The sequence below is a fragment of the Ovis aries genome, chromosome 1, assembly GCF_016772045.2.
Source record: "Ovis aries strain OAR_USU_Benz2616 breed Rambouillet chromosome 1, ARS-UI_Ramb_v3.0, whole genome shotgun sequence".
Classification (NCBI taxonomy): domain Eukaryota; kingdom Metazoa; phylum Chordata; class Mammalia; order Artiodactyla; family Bovidae; genus Ovis; species Ovis aries.
Genome location: NC_056054.1, coordinates 16,829,108 through 16,854,236, shown reverse-complemented (window position 1 = coordinate 16,854,236; position 25,129 = coordinate 16,829,108). Strand labels below are relative to the sequence as shown.

The window sequence follows — 25,129 nt, the reverse complement described above, 5'->3', positions numbered from 1 at the left end:
ACCTCTTACCCTGGTCTATTTTTTTTCCCCTCCACAGCACTAAACACCTTCTGTCATACCAAATTCTTTTCTTGTGTTGATCATCTTTCTATACTTAAGATGATAGCTCCAAGATGGAACGGTATTCCCACCCTCTTCCTGCTTCTAGTCACTGATCCAACCCAAACACTAAAATGAGGTCTGACAACCTGATCAGCAAATATTTGTTGGATGGATGAGTGAATCTTTTAATCTTCAGAATCTTGCTGGAATCTTAGGTATAAAAGGCATATAGGAGTAATTTGAATCCTCAGGGCCTAGTACTGCTTGGTAAATGGCAGGTGTTCAATGTTTGCTGAAGTTATTGGGTACTCAGCTCTTTACCTGCAGTCTTTATCTGATTACCACAAGACTACGTCCGTCAAAAGATGTTCCCAAGGTCAATTCACCCAGGCCTCTCCTTTTCATCTCATCCAACCAACCTAGTATTCATCTAAGTTATCTGAGTTTCCAAATATTGAACACTTACTGCGAGTTCAAAAGCATACTTGGTGCTCTATGTGACTAACGCGAAGGAAGCAATAGCAAATAATAAGATGTCTGAATGTAATTAAACGTGAAATTACAGGGCAGGTACTTTAGAGAAAGACTGACGTAGAAGTACATTCCAAAGTTCACAAGACGCCCAACTACTCTTCTAAATGCTCCACCTGTTGATAGCAAGGACCATAACCTGAGCAGCTGCTTAACAATCAGAAGGGCCTTTAGTGTTTCATCTCCTTTGTTTTCAAGAGAAGGAAACCAAGGCGAGGCACAGGAGAGGCCCCAGCAGAGAGATGGGTCTAGAACCCGGGACGTGTGGAGTTCTGGAAGAAGAGGTGTCCTCAAGGTCCAAGGTGCCTTTGCTGGGGCCGTAGAAGCCGCGGTGACCGGTGTCCCGGAGAGGCTAAGGTACCTGTTGCTACGGTGAGGTGAAGGGAGCTTGGGGGAAAGTCACAAGGCGCCCTTCCCCCGGGACACAGGGTCCCGGAGTCCCTGGGGAGGGTTCAAGGCGGAGGTTCCTCTGGTCCTCAACTAAAGGGCCGCCCCCACTGCCTTCACTCCCTGGCCGCCACTCTGAGGGACAGAGAACCCGCTACTCCCCGCCTCAACAAGTCGCTCGGAGCTGTCTGCGGCTGCCTGACACCCGCTTTACCGAAGCGGGGCCTCTCTCGGAGTCCCAGGGTACTATTTGCCCCAGCGGAAGGATCTCGCGCGCATAGCCGCGGCAGTGACCGCAGAGGGGCAGTGACGCCGCCGACGCCGTACCGGTGGCGCAGCGACGTCGCGGGAGGCGGGGGCGGGGGAGCTGGTCGGGAAGTAGTTCCGGGTGCGCGGCCCCGGATGTTGGCTGGTCCCGCTGCCGCCGCCGCTCTCGGCGCTGCTCCGGGCCTCAGCGGCTCGCACTAGGCGCCGTTGGGACGTTTCCCGGGGGGCGGAGACGCACACAGCGGCCGGGGGCTCGGCCGGGCCGTCCCGGCCTGCGCAGCCTGAGGTGAGCGCCCGCCGCCGGGGCGGTAGGGCTGGGGCGGCGGGCGAGGAGGCGGGGCCGGGGCATCTCCCGGGACGGAGGCAGGGGCTGCCCTCCGCGAGACGCCCTCTCCGTTCTCTCAGCTGAGGCCGCGTCGCGGGGCGGGCGGCGGGCGGCGGGCGGGGCAGGGGGCCTGGGCCCAGGCTGAGGCCCGGCAAGCGGCTAGGGCTGGGTTCCTCCCTCCCCCGCGGCGCTTCTCAGCTGCTGCTGCCCCTCAGCAGGGAAGCGGCGGCTCCGCGCCTCCTGCCCCTCCCCCAGGCGGGGCCCGAGGGAGCTAGACGGGATTCCCGGGGGCGTCGAGTCCGAGGACAGTGCCCTCCGTCTTCTCTCCGTGACCTGACCCTGGCCTGGGCTAGCCCCCCTTCCCCAGCGCGATGCAGCTTCTTCCCTTCAAGCTCCGGGGTGCTTTTTGGCGGGCGAGGCGGCCAGCATCTCGCGCGTCGGGGGTGCCCTTCGGGGTGGGGAGACCCGTGCGGGGGGCCTATGTTCCCACCCATCCTGTCGCCGTCCTCTGTCGGCATTGGGCAGAGGCAGCAGTTCCATGCGGACGTGTTGCTGTCCTGTGTGTGTTGCATCCTGCCCACGTGGTAGGGTGTCTCCCCTACCCCCCAACCCCCCTCCAGTTTGCAGCTGGTGAGGAGGGAGGTTAAAGCGGGCTGGTTTTTTCCTCTGTGATTTCCTCCGGGTGGCGTGGAAGGTGTTAGGGTCAATTTGCTGTGCCGAGGCCGACGGCTGGTCAGCTGGAAGAAGCAAGACTTGTACTCTCTGAGATTGAGACCAGTAAGGGACTTAGTTTCATTGACATTTTCCCCTCTTCCTTGAGCTGCTCTTGTTCTTTTCTCTACAGTTTAATCCTAAACAGAAGAATAAGCTCTAGATGCTGATGCATTGAGGTGTATAGTTTTCACTTATCCGTTGTACTTTTTTGTGTATGGTTGGCGAAGATTTTTCTTTTCTGTATTGTGCAATCCACGTCTCTCTTGTTCCTGGTTGGATTCCTGAATGAGCTGAGTTGGATTGACCAGGGCGTTACAGATTGATGGGGCATCTGCCTTGTCTTTTTCTGACATTTATTTTTTCTTTCTGTTTTGTTTGCCAGTGAAACAGGCGTGCATGTCATGGATATGTTATATGCATAACTCTTGCAAGGCAGCACTAGATAAGTTTCAGTGAGTCACTCATTTCGTGGGTGCTTTTTTATTTCACTTTCCCTCTCTTGCTATTGAGTATCATTGTACTCTTTGGTTTTTGAAACGTGTGTTTTGAGTAATTTCTTTTCCTTAATGTCTCTTCCAGGTTAAGGTTTCCATCTTCCTATGTTTTGCTCTTTTATGGCCACAGATTGCTCCCTTAACAGGGAACAGGCCACAGTAGCAGTGAAGGAAGCCTTTTATTTCTCCTAGGCTAGAAGCAGATACTTACAGAGGAGCAGTGAGCACCTCTTCATTTTTATGTTTGGGTAGCATCTAGAGATTTGATTGAATTTTTAATTTTTTTTTTTTTTTAGGTTTCGGTTTTCTTTTTGTGTTTCTTGAAGTTAAGATGAATCTTGTTTTTGGTTTTGTGTTGCTGAAGATATGAGGGCTTCCTCATGCTTTTATTAGGTATGTTTTTGGATGAGGTCGGGTGATTTCGATGATTCTCTCTCTTTTTTTAAAAAAACTGGTACAATTGTTAGTATAGTCTCCTTCTGTGTATGTAAAATGAAAATACTTAAAGACAGATTCTATCTGCCCTCACTATGCTAAGTATGGGTGGGGCAGTGGAAGATGAAGAGTGTTCCGATACATTCTGAGGCATATTTATTAAGTCAGTATTTGTGTACTTCTGCAAAATACTGTGCTATATGTGAAGTAGTCTATGTGCTATGTATGAAGAGACACAGGAAATAAAATATGCGGTCTGCTCTCACTTTTGTTGGGGAAAGAACGTATAACATGCATTATTCAGAATTCCATACATCATCAAGCTCCTAGTTGGGATAACAGTGCAGCCAAAATCAAAGGTATAAAGTGAGATTTGGAGAAATTGAAATTTTCAAAAGGCAAGAGATGTATTCCAGGAGAGTGAAGGGGTATTTACCAAGACATACACTGACAGTGTATCAGTACAGAAGATATCAAGCAACTTGATTGGCATAGAGTATCTTATTGGTGAATTATAATAATAAATGAGTTTAGGCTTGGTAGAGTAGGTATTGATGGAGGACCTTATTAAGGATATATAGTTTAATTTGGTGGGGTACTACCGTGGGTTCTAAAGATTGGGAGTAAGATGAAGCATATTATTCCTGAGGAAGATTTTCATAATTAGTTGAGCATTCTGGAGGAGGGAGACTGACTAGAAGGCTCTTGAAAAATTTTAGGAATAAGCTGATGAGGGTCTGAGATAAAATGGTGATGTTTGGAATAAAACAGTAACTAGCATTTATAGAGTACTGAATGCCAGGTACAGTGTTTTAAACTATATACATGTATTTAACTCCTAAAATCTTTATAATAAGGTGTTGTTATCACTATGAAGAAACTGAGTTACAGAAAGGTTTAGTAATTTGCCCTAAATCCCATAGAGAGTAAGCAGCAGAGCCAGAATTTGAATCTAGGCAGTTCTACCTTTGAGCTTATGCATTTAGTCTTTAAATTATACTGTCCTGTGAAACAATGTATAGAATATATGAGAGTGTATGTTTGAGTAAAAATTAATTTGAACTTAGTGATATCTGGATGTGTGTCAAGGGAAGAGGGCAAATTAAACATTAAAAGATTAAAGGCTAGAATTTTGGGAGAACGGCTGATAATGATGAGGAAATTAGGAAAGTGTCACTATAAAGATAAATGAGCCAGGGTGGGTAATGGTCAACACTTAGATTGTATACAGTCAATTTTTCAATAAAAGATTAGCCTCCTGCAACTCCTGATGGTCTTTTCTGCTTGCTGGTTTGACTCTGGAAGGGTAGACTAGTTTAGTATTAGTCTAAGCAAAACAACTAGAAAAACAGATCTGCTCAAAAGAAAAAATGTATAGGAATTATTTTGGTTGAGCCATATCACCGCTTTCCAACCTTAGCAAAGATAATCAAGATTTGAATCCTGTAGTGTATCACTGTAAGATGATATGAAATGTAGATTGTATATTAAGCAGGGCTGTATTTGGTAGTTAAAAAAAAAAAAAAAACATGAGTAGATGAGTGTTGGAAGGTTAGTAGTATGATGGCGAAAGAGCTTTGAGGTTTGGAACTGTGGGTGACATTATAGGCTAATAGATAAAGCATTTCTGAGAAGAACCAGAAAGTACTTCAGTGCCACAGAAGCCAAGGATAGGAAGGGTAATATGGTTCAGTTCAGTCCAGTTGCTCAGTCGTGTCCAACTCTTTGCGACTCCATGAATTGCAGCACTCCAGGCCTCCTGTCCATCACCAACTCCCGGAGTTCACTCAAACTCAAGTCCATCGAGTCAGTGATGCCATCCAGCCGTCTCATCCTCTGTCGTCCCCTTTTCCTCCTGCCCCCAATCCCTTCCAGCATCTGAGTCTTTTCCAGTGAGTCAACTCTTCACATGAGGTGGCCAAAGTACTGGAGTTTCAGCTTTAGCATCAGTCCTTCCAAAGAAATCCCAGGGCTGATCTTTAGAATGGACTGGTTGGATCTCCTTGCAGTCCAAGGGACTCTCAAGAGTCTTCTCCGACAGCACAGTTGAAAAGCATCAATTTTTCGGTGCTCAGCTTTCTTCACAGTCCAACTCTCACATCCATACATGACCACTGGAAAAACCATAGCCATGACTAGACGGACCTTTCTTGGCAATCTCTGCTTTTGAATATACTATCTAGGTTGGTCATAACGTTTCTTCCAAGGAGTAAGCGTCTTTTAATTTCAAATGCAGACTTAAAGTTCAGAAACAATGATCGTTATGAAAAGACTATTGAACTGGGACCAGGAGGTGATTTGTAACCTGAGAATTTTGAAAGGAAGGATAAGAGATTCCATATCTTTTTTTCTACAGAAGGTGTTGTAGAGATGTTATGGTCTGGTGTGGTAATTCTTAGTATTTCTCCTAATGTTTCCTTCAGTCTCATTCTTGTCCACATGTCAGAGCTGCTCAAATATTAGAAAACTCACTTTTTTTCTTTAAAAAAAGAAACAACCTTGTGCTCTTAAGCCACTGATTTTATACTTGAAAGGTTCTCTCAAACTTATTTTTCTTTTTTAAAAAGTTTTATTGACATTCACATACTATACAGTTCACCCATTTGAAGTGTACAGTTCAGTGGCTTTTATTTTATTCACCAAATTGTGCAGCCGTCATCACAGACATCATCTCAAAAGAGAAAGTCTGTGTCCATTGGCTGTTACTGTCCATTTCCCTTTCATTCCCCAGTCCTAAGCAAGTGCTAATGTACTTGGAATCATACAACTCATGGTCTTTTGTGTCTGACTTCTTTTACTTAGCGTAGTGTTTCAAGGGTTATCCATTTTTGTATTGTGTCAATGTCTCATTCCTTTTTATTGTTAAATATTCTATCGTATGGGGGTTCACAGGTGGTGCAGTGGTAGAGAATCTACCTGCCAGTGCAGGTGATGTGGGTTCAATCTCTGGGTCAGGAAGATCCCCTGGAGGAGGAAATAGTAACCCAATCCAGGATTCTTGCCTGTAAATCCCATGGACAGAGGAGCCTGGGGGGCTGCAGTCCACGGGGTTGCAAAGAGTTGAGCATGACTAAGCATCAGCACAATTAATCTTCTGACTCTGCCGCCTTTTATTTCTCTACTTAGCAGTTGATGGACATTTGAGTTTCTTACTCTTTTATCATTGTAATCCTCACCCTGTCAACTGCATCCTGCTTATGGCTTTCTTTTCGATTGTAACCTCTGCTATGCATTCTGCTAGGCGCTGGGGATATGGCTCGTGAACATTCATTTAGTGTGTTTTTGGCTTACATACGTTTTCTCATGTGTTATCTGTGTATCAGGCAACAGCCCTGTGAGGTAGGCAGAGTGTTTTTTAAGGTGAGCAATTTGAAGTTTAGATTAAGTGACTTGCCCAAGATGAAGTCAGTGATGGAGCAATTAGATCATCTTAGTGCATGTCTGTTGCTATTTCCACTGCTGCTCTTCTAACTTAAAGGAGCCTCATGTGAATTACTGGAGAATTAGGTTGGAAAATCCCGTTGCTTAGGGAATGAGTAACTTAATGTTAAACTTCAGGATTTAAAATGAGATTTTTCTTATTGCATTTTGTCACTTGTGATTTAGATAAGTCATTTCATATTTCTGCCTTTCTTTCAGAACTTTACCGGGGATTAATGTGATGATGATGATGATAGAGGTAGTGATAATAGCTAACATTTTCTGAGGCTTTACTATGGGCTCCAAAGTGTTCTGACTATATTTATTATTCATATATTCCTCACAACAACTCTGGAAGGTAGATCTTATTATTACCAAAATTTTACAGATGATACAGGTACAGAGGTAGGTAAATTGGCTAAGGATATGTAGCTGGGAATGGAAACAGCCAGGATTTAAACCCCTGCAGGACTCAGTGACTCTTAATCACTGCAGTGTGCCGTTACTGTGTTACGAATTAACAGAGGGTAATGTTTCAAATAAGGATATGACCAGAATATGAAGATGTGATTTTGAGTGTGGTTGGGGAAATAAACAGGAAAGTTAAGTTGACATTTTATCCACATTTCTTTTAAGTCTCGGTCTTTCCACAATGAGGTACCATTTCACACCAGTCAGAATGGCTGTGATCCAAGAGTCTACAAGCAATAAATGCTGGAGAGGGTGTGGAGAAAAGGGAACCCTCTTACCCTGTTGGTGGGAATGCAAACTAGTACAGTCAGTATGGAGAACAGTGTGGAGATTCCTTAAAAACTGGAAATAGAACTGCCTTATGACCCGGCAATCCCACTGCTGGGTATACACACCAAGGAAACCAGAATTGAAAGAGACACGTGTACCCCAGTGTTCATCGCAGCACTGTTTATAATAGCCAGGACATGGAAGCAACCTGGATGTCCATCAGCAGATGAATGATGGATAAGAAAGCTGTGGTACATATACACAATGGAGTATCACTCAGCCATTAAAAAGAATACATTTCAATCAGTTCTAATGAGATGGATGAAACTGGAGCCTCTTATACAGAGTGAAGTAAACCAGAAAGAAAAACACCAATACAGTATACTAACACATATATATGGAATTTAGAAAGATGGTAACGATAACCCTGTATAGGAGACAGCAAAAGAGACACAGATGTATAGAACAGACTTTTGGACTGTGTGGGAGAGGGAGAGGGTGGGATGATTTGGGAGAATGGCATTGAAACATGTATAATGTCATGTAAGAAACGAATCGCCAGTCTAGGTTCGATGCAGGATACAAGATGCTTGGGGCTGGTGCACTGGGATGACCCAGAGGGATGGTATGGGGAGGGAGGTGGGACGGGGGTTCAGGATTGGGAACTCATGTACACCCGTGGTGGATTCATGTTGATGTATGGCAGAACCAGTACAGTATTGTAAAGTAAAATAAAGTTAAAAAAAAGAAAAAAAAAACAGTTTCAAAGAACAGAAGAGAATGAACAGCCAGTTTGACAGGGACAAGAAAAATAAATGTTTTAAAACACCCCCCCCCAAAAAAAAATTAATAAACATCAGTCACACTTCAGTGTACAGAGATACATGTTGGTAGGCATCCAGGTAGCTTTTTTCCTGTTTATCCCTGCTAATATAATAGCCTCTTAAATCAGAAATTGTATTTTCAGTGTTCTTCACTGTCAGCTTTGTTAGTCACTTAGCTTTGCCACTGTTCAGAAACCTTGGCTTAGGACAGCTGAAGCTTACTATAACTACTCTCCTCAGCCTTCCTTTAGCTATGAATCTTTTTCATTTTGAACAGTTAGCCTTTCAGTCCTTAATGGAGGTATTCTTTGCCTCCTCCACCCCAAAACTCAGGAAACACCACGGAGGCATTTTATAGTAACTGTCAAAAATTTTGACTATCTTAATTGGCATAAATGGATTTTAGTGCACGAATAACAAGAACCAAAGCTTAATATTTTGGTTAAAGAGATTGACTTATACTGAAATTGGAAGAGGCATCTGCTATACAGGATTTTGGATTTAATAGAATTTGTTTTAACCAGATCAGCAAGGCATTATTACTGTGGGCCATCTGCTGGGATATGGAAATAGCTTTGTTATTTGGAACCAGATGTATTTATAACAATGGAATTCTACTTATTTTAAGTAATCTTTTTAGCTAGGTACCTTTGGCTGCTGTTTTACTTGGCATGTCAGCTGATAACCTGAGAATGCAGTGTTTTTCAAAGTGATTATTTTCTATAGAATTGAGAAAAAACAACTGAAATGGAGAGCAAATGAGACTCATATATGGTGTCTAGTACTGTAACAAGAGAAAATATAGGGGAGATACGAATTTTATATAAGATAATTAGGACCGTATTCAGTAAGAACTCTGGCACTGTCAAGTTTAGTTTCCAACAATTATGAAACTACTCTGGTTGCTCTCAGAATTTTACTGTAATCTAAGTGACTTCATTTTGGTATAATCAGACCTACATTAACATTGCCCTAGTCTGACTTTCCCAGGTAAAGAAGTCTGTTACGGGATGCAGTAAGAGACACTATTGCTTAGAACATAGTCCTAGAAAACTCTTTTGAATTGAATGCTAATAATTTTGGAGATGGAGAAAGTCCTTGGGTGGAAGTTTTTAGAGAGAGTCTGTAGAAATCTGATATATTGACTGTCTTTGTTTGGGCTGCTGTTACATAATGCCACAGACTGGGTAACTTATAAACAACAGAAATTGATTGCTCACTGTTCTGGAAACTGAAAAGTCTAAGACCAAGTGCCTTCTGGTGAGGATCTCCTTCCTGGGTCATAACTGATGCTTTCATGCTGTGTGGAAAGGGCAAGGGATCCCTCCTGGAGCCTCTCTTATAAGAGGCTAATCCTATTTATGGAGGCTCTGCCTTCATGACCTAGCCACCTCCCAAAGACCCCACCTCCTAATATCATGTTTAGGGGTTAGGATTTCAACATAGAAATTTTGTGGGCGACACAAATATTTAAGCTATAGCATTGGCTATTTTTTCATTATTTTCGAATAATATGTATGTTGTGGATTCTATTGAAGAATTGACTGATGATCCTAGGATGACTGTGTGTCTGAAGGAGACTTTACCCAGTAAACTGGGTTTTAGATGAAGTTTTTACCTGGAGTACAAAGCTGAAACCTGTAAATGAATTCTACTAAACAGAGTCCTGCCCAGAGGTGTATAGTGGTGTCAAGGATATAAGATTGATCTTCTGATTGATTGGTAAAATGTGGTGCCAATGTGACCTTATTAAAGATTTCAGAAGTTGGAATTGGCTTTTTCCTAAGGCTGAGACCTGGCCTTACTGTGGAACATAGATTTGTGAGAGAATGGATGAGTGGAGGAAGACTGCTAGAACTCCATAATAACAATTTCAAATTCTGTTTGCGTATAGAGAGATAGGATTGGGAGTGGGGTGCAGTGAGATCCTAGATTTTGGCTGGTGTGTATATGGGAACTAAAATGTTTCTGTGGCTTGGCTGTACAACTTTGGGAAATTAGAGACATGGCAGTCAAGTATGCTGCAGTCCTGAGCAGGTTGACTTTTCTGAACGAAGATGGAGCAGACTGTCATGGCAGGAAAACGATATATGTGATTGGGTCTGTAAATTTGTGACATGCTTTACCTGTCTACCCTGTGTAAGGGGCTGTTGATGGTATTGTCTCATATGTATGTACATAGATAGGAATCACTGTCAGAGTGGCATCTGTGTGCATCAGGGCAGGTCAGGTTTTATGTTTGTTATAGGGCATGTGTGTGTTGGAAAGATATCCACCTTAATGTGAATAATACTTTATGAAAAGCTTTTTCTCTGATCTGTTAGATTTTGGAGCCTTCCTTAGTCTTGTGATGTAGGTAAGGCAACTAATAGTTCTTTTGACAAATAGAGAAAATGAGACACGCTGAGACTGACATAGTGTTACTCAGTTATATAGAGCAGAGACAGTGGCCTGGATCCTGCATTCTGTCTCTAGTCTTGTACTCTGCAGTAGAAAGCTGACAAGATTTTTATGAAGAACATACTTGGATTTTTAAGGTAGAAATTCAAGTTTAAGAACATCAAAGGACCTGGGCTACTTGGAGTAGAACTTGTGATGATGTCAGACTGAGGGACAAAAACTGTTGGGAGCAGTGTTTTCCTTTGTTAAATTTGGATCCTTTTCCAGTAGTTGGATATATTTTTACTTCATCTTGCATTCTTTGTGAATTCTGAAGGTAAGTAGGAGATGGAATCAGAAGGGAAACATAAAAGGATTACTAAATAGCAGATTTGGTCTTATTTTTATGAAAGTATACATCTGTATAATTTAGAGATTGAGAAATTGTACCTGGAACATGATTCTACCCAGGATACTTGGGTTACTGCCATAGTGTGAATCTGTTTTCTCTTGTGCAGTGGGTAGGGAGAGTTACAGTATATAAAGAATTTTTAACTCCATAGAAAAAAAGACTGGGAAAGAAAGTATTTTTACATTAGGTAGTCTTTATTTTCTCCTTTGAACCTGTTTATATTTTCTAAGTTCTCTACCATGAGCAGATAATCATTTTTATAATCTTCTGTTTTCTAGTTTTTAACTAAAAACAACCTGATTTTTATGGTTCAAATGAGAATTTGAAAAATGTGAAGCATGGCACTTTTGAAGAATAGTTTAAGCACTTGGTGGTATTATAAAAGTATTTTTTTTTGTCAGTTATATTAATAAATCAGTTTTATAAATTATTTGATTATACTTTTATAGGTCAAGTTGTGGGTGTATTAAATGTTTTGGGTTTTTCTTTGCATTAGAAATTTGTCATTTAGCTCTGCTGATCAATAAATTAATTTTAGTCTCAAGCAACCAAGAACTTGGATTTACATATAAATAATTGATATAAAAATAGCACTTTTATAAAGTGAAAAACTAGATTTAAGAATCTACTCATTAGCTTTCATTTCCTTTGCAGATTTCTAGTAAGAAAAACAAAACTGTTAGTGATACTTTATAAAGTACTTGTTTTCATCCAGCAACATTGGACTCAGTTTTTCTCATTTGTTTGCTCATTTATTCAGCGTCTAGTATGTCCTGGGTACTGTACTAAAAGCTGGGGACACAAGTAACTGATAGGGTCCCTGCCGGCAAAGATGACCACTTTTGGTTTGGGAGAGACATCAGAGAGATCTCCTAGGCATATGGAGACATCTGTTTTTTTTCTGTTTTCTAGTTTTTAACTAAAAAGGCTGCATGACTAGCTTATTTCTTTGAAGAACTTAATTCTTTTAGTGGTTTGGTTAGATGACTTTAAGAGAAGCTGATGGCTTCATAATTATTTTTTCTTACTGCAAAATACTGAAAATCATTGACCTAAAGAATTTCCTTATCTAAGGAGCTTTGCTTGCAGAGGTGGATGACCTACGTGTTTGTATCTGTTCTGCTTTGGGAGCATAATTAAGAGACCTTGTGTTGATTCTTCCTGAATGGATACAGTGTCTTTTTTTTTTTTTTTTCTCTCTTTTATTCTCTCTACTGGTGATCCTTGAACAATAAGGGTTTGAACTACACAGGTCCACTTGTACATGAATACTTTTCAATAGTGACTGCTGCAGTACTACATGGTCCATGGTTTGAGTTCAGAGATGCAGAGGAACTGCACATATGGAGGGGCAGCTGTAAGTTATATTCAGGTTAAACCTCACATTATTTGGATCAGCTGTACTAATGAAAGGATATTTCATATTTGAGCTTAATTTTAAGAATTTAATGTTGTATCAAAAGTTACCTTTTGTCTAATATAGATATCCATATAGACATACATCTTGAGTTAGTCCTTTATTCAGGCCAGTGAGATATCCCACTAAAATGCTTGATACAGTCATTCACCTACTCTTAGAATACCTGTAGTCACTGTAGCTGTAAGGTAGCTTGTTTGTTACTAGCTCTAATTGGGGCAAAATTTGCTTCTAGCTTCATCTCTTTTTTCTTTTTCCTTTTCTGTGCAACATTGGAGACCTAGTTTGCCTTCTTTAACAAGATAACTCTTTACATATTTGAATGTGATTATTCATTCAGCAAATATTTTTTCAGCACCTACACATTCAAGACATAGTTCCGGGCATTGTGAGAGATCCAAAGGTAGTTAAGAGGCATAGTCTCTTCTCAAAGAACTGATGTAGAGAAAGAGTCAGGGTTTTGTTGAAGAGAATGGTTTTGCTTATGACCTGGAAAGCTTCTTGGAAACAATAATGTTTGAAATAAGATAGTGAGAGGGTAGTCTACTGTGAGCACATAATCAGAAATCTAGAGGTGAGGCGGAACAATGCAAGTTAGAGAAGTAGCAAGAAGGCTCTGCCTGGCTGTTTCACAAACTGTTCTCAAGGATATTGAAAACGTTCATTATTGTATTCTCAGTGCCTGGAGAAGTGTTGGCGGGTAATAGGGGCTCAGTAAATATTTGTTGAATGAATGGTTACATTTGGGAAATACAGAATTTCTTGAGTCATAAAGCGCTCTAGGATATAGAATACTTTGGTAAGTCCCTTAGAAAAGTATTTGACTCAGACTTTCTTGATTATGGAATGCCTGTTAACAATTTTTAAAACCCTCTGGAAAATATTATACTGGGGTCTCTATGTTAGAGCTGACATGGAAGGCTGGAAAGTGTTCCCCACACTCCCCCCAAGCTAAAAACACCCATTTTCTTCAGTCATTCTACATTTGGCTTCTAAACTCCTTGCCAGTCTGATATCCCTCCCTGCAAACTTTCTAGCTTGTAAGTGTTCTTAAAATGTGGTGCTCAAAACAGAACACAATACTCCAGTTGTGAACTAACCGGTGAAGAGTGAATGGGACTGCTCCCTCCTTGATCTCGATACTGTTCTTCTAATGAACCCTAAGATTGTATTTTCTTTTTAGCAGCTGAGTCACTGTCTTGGCTCATACCCAGTCCTCATATTAATTTACAAGAAGTTCTTTGAGTCAATTCAGAGAGATTTCCTATTAGTAGAGCTAACGAATGAATGCCATCCCCCCCTTTTTTTTTCTGATTGAGTCTAGGCTGTTTTCTCAGAAGTACTAGTCATTCTTAAGCTTCCTGAAATGTGAGGAAAAAAAGAAAAAGAGTTGATTGTACAGTGCTGCTGGAGTAACATTAAAGTCCAGCTGTACTGCTGAGTGCACTCAAAGCTAGATAAAATGTAATGAATCCCTCTATACCTATTACAGATTTAATAATTACTAAGCTGTATGCCATATTTGCCTCAACTGCCTTTTTTCCTTTTTCTCTTTTGCTTGAGTATTTTAAAGAAAACTGTAGACATTGTCTTTTCACCCCTACAAAGCTTAGTATGCATGTCTAAAAAATATAGACATTTTCTTACATAACCATATGCTATTATTGTAGCTAACAAAATTAACTGTATTTCCTATTAGCGTTGTCCTGTGTCAGTTCATAGTAAAAAATATCCTTGATTGTGTCTTTTTACAGTTTTTAATTGAGTCAAGATTCAGACAAGGTCTACACGTTACATTTAGTTGTTACTGTTGTCTCTTTTAACCTGAGTTCCCCCCTTTCTTTTTGGCGTAATTTCATCCTGTCTACTTCTTTGGATTTTCATGTTTCTGTACCAAGTTCTGTTACTATTACTTTGGAAATAGCTGTAAGAATTTTCCTTCATTTATAGCAATTTAGTAAACATTTTAGACTATTATGTACAAAATACGTGCTCAGCATTATGGCAGGTAGAATGGTTAATTTGACGTGTCCCTGGCCTACTAGGAGGCCTGCAATCCAGTGGCAGAGACAGGTACATACAGAAACAATAGGAAAGAGATTATTTGCCTTTACATGGAGCATGCCTTGATTATATCACCTCCCATTTATTTTCCTGGTAAGTGCTGCTAGTGGACATTACTTCAGTCATGTCCTGATCAGAAACCCACAGCTGATTTTTGTCTCTTGATTCAATCTAAACTATACTGTTTCAGGCCTGGCAGTCAGTGCTCCACTAATTCTCACCTTTACCTAAAGTGAAACTCCTCAAAGCACAAATACCTTTTTTTTTTTTTTTTTAAAGACCAAGTTTATATTGTCATGTAGAATTTTTCATTTCTCAAGCAAGATTATAGACATTTTGAGAGCAAAAGTCTTTGTATAATATTGGAAAGCTTTATAATTACTTTTGAAGAGTTCTGGCACATAACGTTGGTGGGCCTGCTCTTACTGCCTACTACCTTCCCAGAGAGAGCTTCTGCCAGTTAAAAGTAAATAATCCAATTCTGGATCTCTTACCCAAAAGCCTCCTTTAAAAAAGCCCATTCAGTCAGTGATCTGAGTCACAGACGGCACATACATGGTTTGCATGTTGTCACTTCCCAATCACCATGTCCACGGCGAACTACTAATTTCTTGTTTTTTTCAGACATGACCTTCTCTTCTCAGTGTAGCACTTCAGGCAACTACTACCTATTGAACATAATTGGCAAGTGATAGGAAACCTTTCTGCTATCCCAGTCATAAAGCAGTAGTTCCTGAATTAAGCTGTGCAACCAGAATCACGTGATACTTGTAATTAATAGATTCCCTAGGTTTCACCCTAGACTCTTGAATCAGGATTTCCAGGAATAGGATAGAAACGATTCTTAAAAGTTGGCAGTGGTTTGTTAACTGGCTTTGGGGACCAGATAGGCAATTCTTATTTTGTTAAAAAGCTGTAGCAGTGGAGACTATAGCTTGCCATCTTTCCCAGTTGTAGTACAGTATCTCATTTCCTCTAACAATCATAATGTTCCGATGTGTTCAGTTTACGTTTCAGGGGTATGGTGGGTCTCTTGCTTTGAATTATACCAGGCGAAGCACATGAATCAAATGCCTGAGATAAAGATATGGGAGCCAGAGAGGTGGCATCTTGGTTTTCTAAATATAACTGAGCATAAATTTAAAGCCTCAAAACTGTTCAGTCCTCAGAGCGTCTTTATTTAGTGAATACCTTTAGAAGTTTAAAGTGAAAGAGTTCAACATTTTTGGAGTGAACAGGTCTTTAGAATTTTTTTCATATTTCATGTATATTCTTTAAAGATTTAAACATATAATATGATTTAGCTTCATATACCTTTGTCAGATTTTTTGTGAAAGTAAATCTACAAATTGGGGAAACATTCTTTTTTAGACCACATGATTTGATTTTGGGACTGGAAATTGTGGTTAAGTTATTGAGCAAGGTAGAGAGACTGAAGTTTCAAGATTATCCAGTGAGTTAATAACAGACCCAGAAATAGAATCCTGTGTTATTTGCTTGGGTTATGATTTGGTTTGAAGAGGGCAGCCTGTGATCTGTTTACATAAATTTAGGGGTTTGGAAGAAGTTACAGTTCTGTGATGTTTAGCCAAGAAGCTCCCCTCCCCACATTTACCACCTGTTTTATTGACACTAATCCTACGCTATAGAGGGTAAAGACACAGTTCATATTTACACTTCCTACTTCTAAAACAGCCTTGTAAAGCTGAAGCTGATTGTTGGTTTGTCTGCTTTTTTTCATCTTCTGTTATTAGAGAATAACAACACCTTGCCCTAGTGTTTTTGTTTTTTTTTTTCCTAAAGGGGAGAGGTGGTATAGCCTAAGTAGTTGTTTTATAGGTAATGTTAGAGTGGTTTCCTGTAGCATTTTTTCAGGGTTTATACAGATGTATACCTAAGTGTATCTTTGTTAAATATGTTTAATTAGAGTGTAGTTTGGAAATGGTGGAGCCCACCAGAAAATGAACTTTCCTAAACCACTAATGGTTGAAGGGGTTATAGATTTCAAAGTAATTGCTATAATAGAGTTGCTTTCTGATGAAGTCATTACTTTTACTCTGCCCTTTTCCATTTTGTGGAATAAGAGTGGGGTGGGGGAGGTTCCTATGGCACTAGTGAGGAAAGAAGCAGGAACTTACAGAACAAGGCAATATTTGTGTGTGAGTATGTGCTTAAACTTGTGGGCAAGTTTAAGAAACTTAGGGAAAAAAACAAAGGATCCCCCCCCCCCCAGCTTTATTGAGATAAAATTCACATACCATACAATATACCTATTTAAAGTATAAAATTCAATTTTTTCTAAACATTTTCATAGGGTTGTGTATGTTTTCCTCTCCCTCTAAAACAAGCCCCACACTTAATAACAGTAAGTCCACTCTAGCTGCCTCCCTGTGCTTAGTCACTCAGTTGTGTTCAACTCTTTTCGACCCCATGGACTATAGCCCACTAGGCTCGTCTGTCCATGGGGATTCTCTAGGCAAGAATACTGAGTGGCTTGCCATGCCTTCCGCCAGGGGATCTACCCAACCCAGGGATCGAACCTAGGTCTCCCTCATTGCAGGCGGATTCTTTACCAGCTGCCTACCAGGGCCACCTGCCTCCCTAGCTCTACGAAACTACTAATCTAACTACTAACCTATAATCTAATTCAATATAAATTTGTCTGATTTGGACATCTGATATAAATGAAATCATGTAATATATAGTGTAGTTACTGGCTTCTTTCACTTAGTATGTTTTCAAGGGTCATTTATGTCATAGCATGTACCATTCCTTTTTATTGGCAAACATTATTCTGCTGTATGATTATAACATCTTACTTATCCATTCATCAGTTATTGGGCACTTGGGTTGTTTCCACTATTTTGCTGTTATTTAATGCTGCTATGAACATTTGTATATAGACTTTTCTGTGGTGGTATGTTTTCATTTCATGGGTATATTCCTGTAGAATGGCTGTGTCATATGGTTACTCTATGTTTAACTTTTTGACAAACTGCCAAACTTTTCCAGAGTGGCTGCACTGTTTTACATTTCCACTACCAGTGTATGAGAGCTTCAATTTCTTCAAATCTTTGCAACTTTTGTTATTGTCTGGTTTTTTTGTTTTTTTTTTTTTTTGATTATAGCCATCTGAGCTGAAGTAATATCTGATACTTTAGTATCTGATTACCTAGATGAAGTAGTAGTGTGATTCTGATATGCATTTCCCTAATAACTAATGATTTTGAACATCTTTTCGTCTTATTGAACATTTTAATATCTTTTTTGAAGAAATGGGTATTCAAGTCTCTGCCCATTTTTTCTTTTTTTGCAGTCAAATGCTCTACCCCTTTGCTCTATCTCCAGATCTTTGGGCATTTTTAACTTGAGTTGTTTTTGTTGAGTTGCAGGGATCCTTTATGTATTCTGGATACCCAACTTGTTCTTCTAACTGTGAATTTGTCTTAAATTATTCACTTCAGAGGCAGAGAGAATTAGTGGATACAAAGACTACATTAAAAAAAATTTGGTGAATTTTCAGTTATATCTTAGTTGTACTTCTTTTGGGTTTATTCTGTTTCCAATCTATAGGAACTTGGTTTATTCATTCATATGAACAAATATGACCGTAGACTAGGATTTGGGGATATAACGGAGACTGAAACAGAAACTTAAATCTACGTTCTAGTGGGACAGAAGTAAAGTGAAGTGTGAAGTCACTCAGTCGTGTCCGACTCTTTGCGACCCCCATAGACTATAGCCTACCAGGTTCCTCCGTCCATGGGATTTTCCAGGCAATAGAAGCAGACTGTAAAACAAAAGTCATTATCAAGTCGTATCAGATGACAAGAGCTATGAAGAATAAAACAGGTTAATGGGGATATAGTGTGATGGATGAGCTTTCTAATATGTTATTCACCTTTCTTGATGTGTTAATCCGTTCCTCTCTGCTCTGTTTGACCTTATTGCACTTTATTTTCATTTTATGTAGTTTGTAGCTAAATTTTTATTTCACTCTTTCCTGATTCTTAACACCCTTCCAGTCTAATTTTTGTTCCCACTAGTCTGCAAACCCCACCCTCTATAGTATTAAATGATCTTCCGTTAAAAGCCTGTTTTGTGTTTTCAGTTTATGTCCATCTTAATCTGTGTGTAACGCTTGCCTTTTTCCCCATTAAATCACTTGGTGCTATCTCCAGTACAGTTTTCTCAAGGGTGTTTTTGAAAACTTGTTCCTCTTCTCTAAATCTGAGTTCTCCAAATTTAAGTTTTGGCCTTTCTTCTCCCTCTAACATTACCATGGTGAATTGATCATTCTCACATGATTTTGTTTTCTGAGAGCATGTGACTGAGTTCTCGCTTTTTAGCTATAGCTGCATCACTGCCTTTAGGTTCAGTGAGCGGAGCTGTGATGAACAGCTGATTGCTACTCACTCAGCAGGATTCTTTCCCTTTACTCCTTCCTCTGGCAGATTTTTCCTGTTTAGGATGATTAACACACAGGTTATTTCCATGACTGCTTTAATGATTACCTGTGAGTAATGGTATAGCAATTCACAGTGTTCAGTCAAGGAACCTGACTCAGCAGGGTTGTTCCTTCATGAATGCTAGTAAATTTTTATTTTCAAGTCTTATGAAAGATAGAGCTGAATTCAGAAGTTTACTTTTTTTACTTTTTTAAGGAATGCTCTCTTGACTTTCAGTGCTCTAGAATTTATTTTCAACAGACTTTTAATTCTTTTATATGTCATGGTGGTGGCTTCATTAAAGCTCCTGTTACAGTAACTTGATGCATGAATTTTCCCTTTTAACAATATACCCAAAATTACAGTTGGGATTGCAATCAAGGTCTTGGCTCAAGATCATGAATGTTACAAGTTCTTTATAAATAAAAATACTTCCATTTCACCTCCTCCTCTCAAATAATGTATTTTATAGACCTGTTAGTTTGTTAAACATCTGCTTCCTAGATGTGACTAGTTTGTAATTCGGTTTAATGTACACTTGATGACTGCTTGTATTAAAAGAAATTCTATATTCTTCTGTTAGTGATGGTGTGTAATACAGTAGTTTCTATTGGAGCGTGTGCATCAGTGCATGACTGATTTTTACTCCCTGTGCTCTGGTTATGTCATGCTACACAAAGTTTCTTGTTTGTTGATTTTCAAAGGATTTGCAGAAAATGCTGGTTGGTGCTGTTGGCACCAACTTAAACTGTATAAATTTTGGATGAATTAATTAATTAATTAAATGAATTAATATAATTGTTCAACATATTTGAATTCATAAATGTGAGTTTGTGATTTGGAGGAGACTGATTTCACTGTGAATCTTAGCCTTCTGTGAGCATTCCATGTTTCGGGACATTTGCCTGGATAGGGAGAAGAATATTGGTGTATTTGTTCTTTCAGCTAACATGGTTCAAGACACCATGTAGGAGCAATAATCTTAAGTTAAGAGTGAAGAAAACTGAAACTAGGGCATCAAGGCTGCAGTAGATTAGAAAGATAAAGTGTCAAATTTGGTAATCTTATACTAAAGGATTTTATTCACAAGTTTGTGCAACCCTCACCTCTCTAATTGCAGAGCATTTTTATCAACCCTGAAAGAAACCATTTAGCAGTCACTGTCTGTTTGCATCCCTCCTCCCATCCCCCTATCTACTGGCTAATCTCTTTTCTGTCTAAGATTTGCCTGTTCTGGACATTTCATATGAATGGAGTCTTGTAGTATGTGGTCTTTTGTATCTGACTTCTTTTTTAATGCTAAGATGCTCAAGGTTCATTGATGTTGTGTCATGTAACACTGTATAATTCCTTTTTATGGCCGAATAATATTCCATAGTATATGGATACTGTTCAGATACATCACGTTTGTGTATGTGTTCATCGGTTGATGGACATTTGGTTTCTTAACACTTTCTGACTTTATAAATAATACTGCTATGAACATTTGTGTGAAGGTTTTTGTGTGAACGTATGTTTTAAGTTATCTTGGTGGAGAGTGTATATTATATGAGTATATTATATGAATGTATATTATGTATTCCCAAGAGCATTTTATATATATTCATGTAGGTATATATTTGTGTGTATATATAATTTATATATATAAAAATAGATATCTCTTTAAGGGTAGAATTGCTGGGTCATATGGTAATGTTTATAAGAATTAACCTTTGTTTTTGATAAAGCTGATAATGTAGAATGTGGTTTAGGTTTAAGAGCCAAATGTGCTGGCTAACTTTCCACGCTCTCTTGTCCCTACCCACCCAATATAGACAGTTTACCTGATGTCTAGATTAACTGTTGGAGTCAATAGGGCAGTCATACTCAGATAACTACCTTGCAGAATCCTGGATGTAGAGTCCTGGAGTTAGCTCTACCCACTTGGTGAGGAATGGCCTGAGAGCCCAGGGGTGTTTAGAAGTCATTCCTCGTAGAAATCAAGAGTTGAAGTGTTCAGCTCTAACAAGGAAAAAGAAAGGTGTTAGTTTAATAAAATAAAAACAATAGGGAAAAGTCTCATAACTTCCGTATCTGAAGTTTGAGTTTTTGAGTCTGCCACCTGATGTTTCAGCTGTATCTTACTCTTGAGTGGTTTGTTTCCTACTGGTTTTGTGAATTTTGATTGTGAATTTATTTATCTTGGGACCTTATCCTTGAGAATTCTTCCAAGCCTAGATCGAAGGCAGATTGCCAGAGAGGATTTGCATTTGCATCTGTCAAGGTTGGGGGGCAGATAACACCATTCTAGGACCACTCTAAAATTCTGAGTATGAAGCTGTTTAAACCATAATCTAGGTGAGGGTCAGCTTCTGGTTGTATCTGAGAAGACACTGTTGAACTGCTCTTGTAGCCCCCAGTCCCTCACCAACACTCAATGCCACGGTTAAGAAATTTTCTTTTGAGATTCTCTTGGATAACATCTGGACTTTGCCTCTTGCACCTTGAGCCCTAACAAGCTTTGGAATTGCAAGCTGAAATTCAGGGTTTGGCGCAATGCTCTGAAGATGAATGAAAGCTGGTTTCAGTACTCTGCATACTTCTCTAGTTTCCCTCTTTCACTTAGTTTTTAGTCTTGATCATACTTTATTTTCTTTCAAGTTATTGATTAATATATAAAGGTTTAAAATTATCCAGTGTTTGTTATTTTCATTGGGCATGTTGATCAAGCTATCTATTCTGTTGTTCTGGCAGAAGCAGAACATGTCTTGACAATTACTGATAGATGCAGGGAGTGCAGCCAGCCTCTAAAATAAAAGTTATAAACTTGGGATAACCACCAATGTTTTGTTTGGCCCACATAGTGTTTAGAAAATAAAAATCGGGAGATTTCAAATAAAATCTTGGATATTTTGCTTTTCTTGAAAAATTAGATATTCTTATATTTTGGGGGCTCCAGAATCACGGCAGATGGTGATTGCAGCCATGAAATTAAAAGATGCTTACTCCTTTGGAAGGAAAGTTATGACCAACCTAGACAGCATATTAAAAAGCAGAGACATTACTTTGTCCACAAAGGTCCGTCTAGTCAAGGCTATGGTTTTTCCAGTCATGTATGGATGTGAGAGTTGGGCTATAAAGAAGGCTGAGTGCCGAAGAATTGATGCTTTTGAACTGTGGTGTTGGAGAAGACTCTTGAGAGTCCCTTGGACTGCAAAGAGATCCAACCAGTCCATCCTAAAGCAGATCAGTCCTGGGTGTTTGTTGGAAGGACTGATGTTGAAGCTGAAACTCCAGTATTTTGGCGACCTAATGAGAAGAACTGACTCATTGGAAAAGACCCTGATGCTGGGAAAGATTGAGGGCAGGAGGAGAAGGGGATGACAGAGGATGAGATAGTTGGATGGCATCACCGACTCAATGGACATGGGTTTGGGTAGACTCCCGGAGTTGGTGATAAACAGGGAGGCCAGGCATGCTGCGATTCATGGGGTCCGCAAAGAGTCGTACACGACGGAGCGACTGAGTCGAACAGTATCGTGCTTACAATCCTGCTCAGCAGCAGTTGGCTAGAACTAGAAAAGGAGTCGATCCTTTTAGAGTGAACCTGTTTTCTTTAGTTGCAAACAGTTGTATGCATATTATACCCTCCCATTGCAGCTTCTCTCATTCATATTACTAGTAGACACTGAATGATCCTTGCGCCGGATAGTAGTGCTAATAGATAGTTTCACATTTGTTCAATGATTTAATTCTAATAACAAACCTGCAGTTTATCTCTTGATAAAGTTTTAGGTGATACTATCCCCAAGCTACAGATGGAAAAAATGGAGGTTCTCTGCTGCTGCTAAGTCACTTCAGTCATGTCAGTCATGTCCGACTCTGAGCGACCCCAAAGACGGCAGCCCACCAGGCTCCCCTGTCCCTGGGATTCTCCAGGCAAGAACGCTGAAGTGGGTTGCCATTTCCTTCTCCAGTGCATGAAAGTGAAAAGTGAAAGTGAAGTCGCTCAGTCGTGTCCGACTCTTAGCAACTCCATGGACCGCAGCCCACCAGGCTCCTCCGTCCATGGGATTTTCCGTGCAAGAGTACTGGAGTGGGGTGCCATTGCCTTCTCCGGGAGGTTCTCTGAGGATATGTAATTCTTCAGGGTTTCATAGTGTCATAGCTAGAATTTGAACAAAGCTTTTTCTGTTCAATGTTATTCTTAACTTTTTAATTAAGCAGTCGAATTATTCTTCAGATCAAGTCTTAGTGAGGTCCATTCTGTGAAACCAACAAAGATATCACTGCTTTGATTGAAGGGTCGATGAAGTGGGAGATGGGAACTTGTGAGGATGGGAACCTGCATGCTCAGCTCTTTGGTAGCCTTTAGGCACCTCTCTGGACTCCTTCAGTTCAGTTCAGTTGCTCAGTCGTGTCCCACTCTTTGCAACCCCATGAATCGCAACATACCAGGCCTCCTTGTCCATTACCAACTCCCGGAGTTCACTCAAACCTCATGTCCATCGAGTCGGTGATGCCATCCAGCCATCTCATCCTCTGTCGTCCCCTTCTCCTCCTGCCCCTGATCCTTCCCAGCATCAGGGTCTTTTCCAATGAGTCAACTCTTCACGTGAGATGGCCAAAGTATTGGAGTTTCAGGTTTAGCGTTAGTCCTTCCAGTGAACACCCAGTACTGATCTCCTTAGACTCTACTAAACCATTTGGACTCTTTATCTGTAACTAAGCTTAATTTGTTAAATTTTGTGAGTTTTTAGCTTCCTTGGGTGTTACAGTTATAATGTGCCTGTTTTTTTCTGTGCTTCTTGGTATGTCAGTCTTTCTTAATGTAGTTCATCATATTGCTCAACAGCATTTTTAATTTATTTTGATTTATAGTTTAATTTATTTTGGAGCATCTGATAACTAACTCTTCTTTACTTTCCAGATTCTCTTTGTGGCCAGATGGGTTTGTATGGACAGGCTTGTCCATCTGTAACTTCATTAAGGTGAGTGCTGTTTTCTTTTTTTATTGGCACATGTAACATTTAAAAAGTTATGCTGGTCAAGTCATATTAGAATCAGTTTCTTTGTAAGGCTCACAGTAAAACACTGTGGTTTGTTTTGGGAAGTAGTGCTGTTTTGTGAGATAGGGAGATACTTTTGCTTACAGAGAAAGACTAGATAGTAATTGAAATTCCTTTCTAAAGGATGATATAAACAGGATACCTAAATTATCCTCATTTACGATAAATAAGTAAAATGTAAAAGAGTAGGAACAAAGTTGTATTCAACCCAGTGGTTTTATATTTTTTTGAAGTTGCTAAATACTTTCTTCAAATTAAATCTTAAGTGAAATCCTGTGAATAAAATAGATAAATGCTGGGCTTAGACTTCCATGTTCTACCCCCATAGTTGCCCTTGAGGGATTACTGTAGTTCTCAGAGCACAGTCTGAAAACATAACATAAATCTAACCTGTTAATTAAAATTTTTCAGACTGGAATGTGAATTGTTGATGGCAGCACCTGCCAGTTGCATGTGGTGTTGCAGCTAACTACCATGTGTTGTTGCTACCATTTATTTGTTCAGCATATTGATCACCTAATATAGTGTCAGGAGCTGTCTGAATGCTGAGGCTGAGTAGTGAACATAATGGATTAAAAATCCTGTAATCTTTGGATTTATATTTTGGTGAAGGCATAATTAATAAAATAAGAAGTAAGTGTTAGATACTGATAGTGATAAGAGCTAAATGAAAAATAGAGAAAGGGATTAGGAAATTCAGAGATAATGTGTTATTTTAGATAGGGTAGCCAGGGAAAGCTTTACCGAAAAAGTGACATTTGAACGAAGGCTTGAAAGAGTGATGGAACATACCTTTCGTTGGATAGTAGAGGATGAACATTCCGGGCATAGGGCAGGAGACTTGCTTTGTATGTTGGAGGAACAGTGAGGCCATTATAGCTGGAACAGAGCAAGTGATAGAGAGTTGGAATTAACCAGCTTTGGAGGGCAGAAGAGAGAAGAGGGATACAAAATTGTTAAGAGTCGTTAATGTGGAGTCATGGAATCTTCCGGCTTGAAAAGAAATTTTGGTGGTTTAGAATGCCACAAAAGAAAAATAAAGTTGCCTTTTTTGTTTTCATATGCTTGAATGTTTATCAGACTAAGGCTGATATCCTTTTTCCTCAGTGGGAAAGCTTTACCCTATGCTGTTTTGGCATTTCCCTAAGAATACATCTTCCAGCTTATAATGGAAATAGGTG

At 39.8% G+C, this 25,129-nt stretch overlaps 1 protein-coding gene across 10 annotated transcripts in view; it reads left to right on the top strand.

The window, feature by feature from the left end:
- Positions 1 to 670: 670 nt before the first annotated feature.
- The window catches only part of FOXJ3 (forkhead box J3), a 149,295-nt gene continuing 124,836 nt past the window's right edge, over positions 671 to 25,129 (top strand). For 2 of the 10 annotated variants that reach the window (XM_060398115.1, XM_042246600.1), the window contains exons 1-2: positions 671 to 930; positions 23,810 to 23,870. In XM_060398115.1, the coding sequence (XP_060254098.1) occupies positions 23,827 to 23,870 (44 nt within the window). In that variant the 5' untranslated portion in view covers positions 671 to 930; positions 23,810 to 23,826. Of the gene's footprint in view, positions 946 to 1,337; positions 1,514 to 1,608; positions 22,833 to 23,809; positions 23,871 to 25,129 lie in introns of those variants that run through there. The other 8 variants (XM_015091906.4, XM_015091903.4, XM_060398131.1 and 5 more) reach the window with 6 other exon arrangements.